The sequence below is a fragment of the Palaemon carinicauda genome, chromosome 39, assembly GCF_036898095.1.
Source record: "Palaemon carinicauda isolate YSFRI2023 chromosome 39, ASM3689809v2, whole genome shotgun sequence".
Taxonomy (NCBI): Eukaryota; Metazoa; Arthropoda; class Malacostraca; order Decapoda; family Palaemonidae; genus Palaemon; species Palaemon carinicauda.
The window spans coordinates 52,994,834-53,000,610 of NC_090763.1; the positions used below are offsets into that span (position 1 = coordinate 52,994,834).

General features: G+C 36.6%; 1 protein-coding gene across 1 annotated transcript in view; it reads left to right on the top strand.

The window, feature by feature from the left end:
* LOC137630875 (uncharacterized) overlaps positions 1-1,342 on the top strand; it is a 20,651-nt gene extending 19,309 nt beyond the window's left edge. Inside the window, exon 7 of the mRNA XM_068362410.1 lies at positions 1,016-1,342. Within this exon, the coding sequence (XP_068218511.1) occupies positions 1,016-1,282 (267 nt within the window). The 3' untranslated portion in view covers positions 1,283-1,342. The remainder of the gene's footprint in view (positions 1-1,015) is intronic.
* Positions 1,343-5,777: the final 4,435 nt, after the last annotated feature.

Genomic DNA, 5,777 nt, shown 5'->3' on the forward strand with positions numbered 1-5,777 from the left:
TAAGAAATTGCAAAACATAATCAAAAGAGGACCAAGACATGAAAGGTGTCCCAACCCGAGAAAGGATCACTCCTACACTAATGGGATTACACTGGTTGTTTATTAAAGCTAGAACATTAGAAGCATGTGCCAATAGCCCATCAAGTTATCAGAACCGGGCTTCCAAAATATCTGAGAGAATTGCCACATACCGTGCAGCCAACGAATCGTGTCGACACGATAATAGTTACAGATGGTTTAACTTATAGGAAACAATATACATGAATGCTATTGATTTTAGGGTTTTCACAGCAAAGTATTAAGAGTCCTCAATGGTATTTTCCTGTTGCCACAAAGAAAGAGAAAGAACATAAAGCAGACTCCGAAACAGTTTGCTGTTAAAAGGGGTTTTTATGAGGTATTCATTCATAAATGTTTCATAGCTATGCATAACAGTTAGGAATGCTACAAATGACCACTTAGAGAAAATGCAATCTTTAAAACGATTGAGTGTTCGCTGTTCGTTGATCTCTGAGCAAACTATATACTGTATATATATATATATATATATATATATATATATATATATATATATATATATATATATATACAGTATATATGCGTGTATGTGTGTATGTGTGCGTGTATCATCTCTTCAACAGAATTAAGAGAAGGTCAGTTGTCTGATTCAACTCAGTTGTAACTTTTCTTTTACATAAACAAAATTGCCAGCGATTCGTGTACTGTAAACCACTAAGTATACAGTACTGTATTGATTCATCTCGATTACATAGATACTATTCCCTCGTTAAGAAATTTTATTACTTTCAGACTAGTAAATAACGTGTTATTAAAAAGACGATCATCAGATCACCAACTCATCTGTAGTTGTTACTGAATACGTAAATGATAACAACATTTTGATATCATCATCATCATCATCATCCTCATGATCACCTCCTCTTTTTCTCTTAAAACCATCCCTCTAAAGACACTCTTGACCACCCCTTCTTCTTCTTTTTTTTTCTTCTCATAGGAACATCCCACTAACAACATCGAGAGCCCGCAAAACATCGATCTTTACAACCAAATCGCCAAAGATTTACTTCCGAAGAGCCCCTCTTTCATCGTGTGGAACAGCACCATCCCTCTGTCGGATCTCTACTCCGAGTTCTGTCGTGCAAAGGAGGCCGTCCTTCCCAAAACGTTTCAATGGCGATGTTACGATGCGAAGCATCTCGGCTATGTAATGATAGATCAGTATCTTGATATGTATTTAAACGATATTTGCTCTGGTTTGTAAATGATATAAGGTCTGGATTCTCTTACTGACCTCAGGATCAGAGCCCCAGGCGAAACCACTCAGAGACAACATCTTCTGACCGGTCGGGAATCGAACCTTGGTCCGCGAAACTTGTATCAACTTGTATGTTTGTGACTTGGCATTCGAATGCCAAGTCACATAAATACTAATTAGCTACGATGGTGAAGATGGATTGATTTCAATTCTAAGTACAAAAATCCTGAATTTGACAGATATAAGTACAGAAGAATTGTCATTGACTTTTATCTTTCTTCGTGGCCAAGTGGTATGTCACTGTTGATACAAGTATCGTGGACCAGGGTTCGATTCCCGGTCGGTCAGAAGCTATTGTCTTTGAGTGGTTTCGCCTGGGGCGCTGATCCCAAGGTCGGTAAGAGAATCCAAACATTAATAAACAAAAAATATTTATGCGATGTAGTAAGGTGATTAATGAAAAATTTTCAACGGTAATAGATTTTCTTGTTTCACCAATAAATGCACACGGGTACAATGACTGATGGAAAATGTTTAAAGGTATTTAATTATACTATAGATATATGTGTATGTGTACTTAGAGGATTATGATCAAATTGCGTTAGTATAACATTTTCCAGTGAGTCTTTAGGAGGAAACTGCTTACGGGACCTTGTGTATCTTAATTCACTCTTGCCGTATAAATCATTGCATACATTAAGTATGTTCAGTTATATTCTCATATAACTGAACGTACCTAGAATACACCCAACTGAATTTGGAATTGAGCATTGGATTTTTAATATATATATATATATATATATATATATATATATATATATATATATATATATATATATATATATATATATATATATATATATATAAATATATATATATATACATATACATATATATATATATATATATATATATATATGATAAATTTTGCACATTTAGACGTGTTTTTCATATTCACATAAGCTATATATTTTTTTATATATTAATGTCTGGATTCTCTTACCGACCTTGGGATCAGAGCCCCAGGCGAAACCACTCAAAGACAATAGCTTCTGACCGGCCGGGAATCGAACCCTGGTCCACGATACTTGTATCAACATTGACTAAACCACTTGGCCACGAAGAAAGATAAAAGTGTCAATGACAATTCTTCTGTACTTATATCTGTCAAATTCAGGATTTTTTTACTTAGAATTGAAATCAATCCATCTTCACCATCGTAGCTAATTAGTATTTTTGTGACTTGGCATTCGAATGCCAAGTCACAAACATACAAGTTGATACAAGTTTCGTGAACCAGGGTTCGATTCCCGGCCGGTCAGAAGATGTTGTCTCTGAGTGGTTTCGCCTGGGGCTCTGATCCTGAGGTCAGAAAGAGAATCCAGACCTTAATGTATCGAAAATATAAGGCTTATTTGACTATATATACAAACCAAAATAAGGGAATCTGGGTCTCTTAACACCCCTAACTCTCAAGTTAATATAATAGCATTTTTTACCCGTTGTTGATGGCGTAGTTTGGGCACCATCTGTCATGATTGATTGTCCCCGTCTTGTCCAAAGTAGTAAATAAAGGTACATGGTAGATACTCGAATAGCCTTTATACAGGTTCGGTCTGGAATGAAAAGGTCATCATGATATGAGTCTCTATAAAAAAACTGAAGAGTAAAAATTGAGTTTGATTTGAAATTATAAAATCTCGAGCTATGAAAGTTTGAACTAATCTAATAAAAGTCTTTTATAAAATCGTAGCATTAAAACAGATATCTTGTTTAATTAAGGTTATAAAATGGCAATAAAATGTTTTTTAGAAGCAGCTGCATTCATTACCCAACCCTCTGTGATGTATTCTTGTTTCCGTCGGCACCTTCGATGATATATATAGTGAAAGGTGTTCTAAAATTGTGATTAATGAAACTCGAGTATATGGGGATGTCTGAGAATAAAATTTAATGACCCAATGGAAAAACTTTAGGATAGAATGGGAAAACTTTCACTTTGATTTGTCCTTTCCATTAGAACAATTAGTAACTCTAAAACAATTTAAATATTTATAAGAAAGGAACCACCAGAAGAAATATCGATAGGCTCTCTATATACCATGGCCCTTCCCCTTAGTTCTTGGGGGTGGGGTAGCCGATGTAAAAAAAGGACAAAATCCGACTTATCTTTTCTTTGCTCCTAGCCTGACGAGAGATTTAGCCAGGTTTGATTGGTACTGCTAGGGTGCCACATCCCACCCTACCCCTTTATCCACCACTAATAAAACTTCATATGCTGAATCCCCTACTGCTGCTACCTCAGCGGTGACCAAAGGGATCAGAGAAAGCAACAGGGTCTATCGGAACTGCATCGCAAACGCTCGCCATTCATCCCTATATCTAGCACGTTCTTTTGTCTCACATCTATTCTCCTGTCACCTAGAGCTCTCTTCACTCCATCCATCCACCCAAACCTGGGCCTTCCTCTTGTACTTCTCCCATCAGGTCTTGCATTCATCACCTCCTTCAGCTGACGGCCATTTTCTAATATCTCTGTATGGCCAAACATTCATATCCACTCTAGCAACTCTCAATCTCGCTGCTTCGTTCCTAACCCTATCTAATTGAGATACACCAGCCATACTCATCAGACACATTCCACATTCAATTTCTGTCTACCCATCACTTTCATTCACCCCTACTCTGATTCTTACATTACTGTTGGTACAATCATTTTCTCATACAGAACTCACTTGACATTCATTCCTAACCCTATATTCGTTACCAATCCCTTCACTACTCCCAACACTTTACATCCTTCATTCACTCTCTGACGCAAATCTGCTCCCAATCTACAATTTGCAGATCTAAGCTCAAAAGCTGACCAAATCGTATCTTCCAGGGAATATGTACATTAGATTAAATTCAGAATATAATTACCGCAACCCATGTGGATAGAAGTTGCATACTCTAAAGATATGTCGTTGGTAAATAGGAATGCAACAATCTTCAATTTTCTATGGTTTACAGTGTAAAATAATGTCTTCATTGATGCTAACCAACTTCCACCAATCCAGATGGCCCATATTACGATTCACGAACTTACAAAACTCAGTACAACCATGGCGTTTAATATTGGACAACCTGTTTGTTACCTTTTAATGGCCTAGCATCAGCATGTATTTAACATTGAAAGATAGCGGAAGTTATTATATCCTGAAATATTGCAAAATATATTGAGTACGCCTAAACATAATTTTCTTTTTACTTAATGGTGATGATTGGTGTAGAACTCCTTCCCTACCAAAGATTCTTTGTGGGCACCCAAGTACCCCCTTGCAAGACTACTTCACTGTACCAGGTACACAACTTGATTGCACAAACATATTCCCAACCTTCCTTAGGCATTTACCAAAGGTGGCCAGTAAGTTTAGTAGGGAGGGGAGTTCTACATTGTACAATTGGAATACATCCCATTTGATGAACATGAGTTTGTGTGGTGGATATTCACGGCGTCCACTAATCGTAGGAGTGGCACTGGGGTCTTATAGAAAGGGGGTCAATTTGTACCCTGCGATGATAAAAAGGGATACACTAAATACATCGGCTCGTATACTGTATACTCTGTATATATTCTGACGTGTAGCCTACACCCTTGGTCCTCTGATTTTGAGAGTTTAATGTTAATGAAGGACCAATCTCTCTTCCTTGGGAATACACTCACATGCTTTTTCTATCTTATTTCTCTTCCGCTTGGGTTTTTGAAGTTTTTCTAGTTTATATGTAAAGGATTTAATTTAATGTTTTTACTATTCTTATAATATTTCATTTTGATTGTTTATTCTTTTCTTGTAGTTTATTTATTTCCCTGATTCCTTTCCTCATTGGGCTATTTTTCCCTGTTTGAGCGCTTGGGCTTATAGCATGTATATTTTCCAACTAGGGTTATAGCATAACATGTACTACTACTACTACTAATGATAACAACCGTAACGATGCCAATATTAGAGGTGGTTTTACTTGGAGGGTTTTCAGATTGGAATGTTTCTCTTCGGTTAGGATGGAAATATGCACAGTTATTTGCACATTGATTAGTTCCTATAAGTCAAAGTTTAAAATACACAAAGACAGCGAAATGGTGGGGTACACAACTTAATTAAATGTTTATAGCAAAAGAAAATCTGGAGTCACTGTTGCTCTCCTCCAACTGAAGCACGTTGTTCATTTTAAAACTGTGTTCTTCATCCACTTACGTGAGGGAGTTATGAAGCATCAGTCATTCTTACTTCCTCCTTGTGCTGCCATTCAAGGCACTGTTTTATTATATGCTAGGGGAAGCTGTACTTCCTTTCGGTGAGAGAAAAATAGTATCATGATCTCATCTCCTGAAACGTAATCTGTTTTTTTGCAAAGTTCTCAAGTAATGTTTTCACTTTGAACTATAAATCTATCTTTTGTCCTGGCAGAGCTGTACTTCCTTTCGGTGAGAAAAAAAATAGTATCATGATCTCGTCTCCTG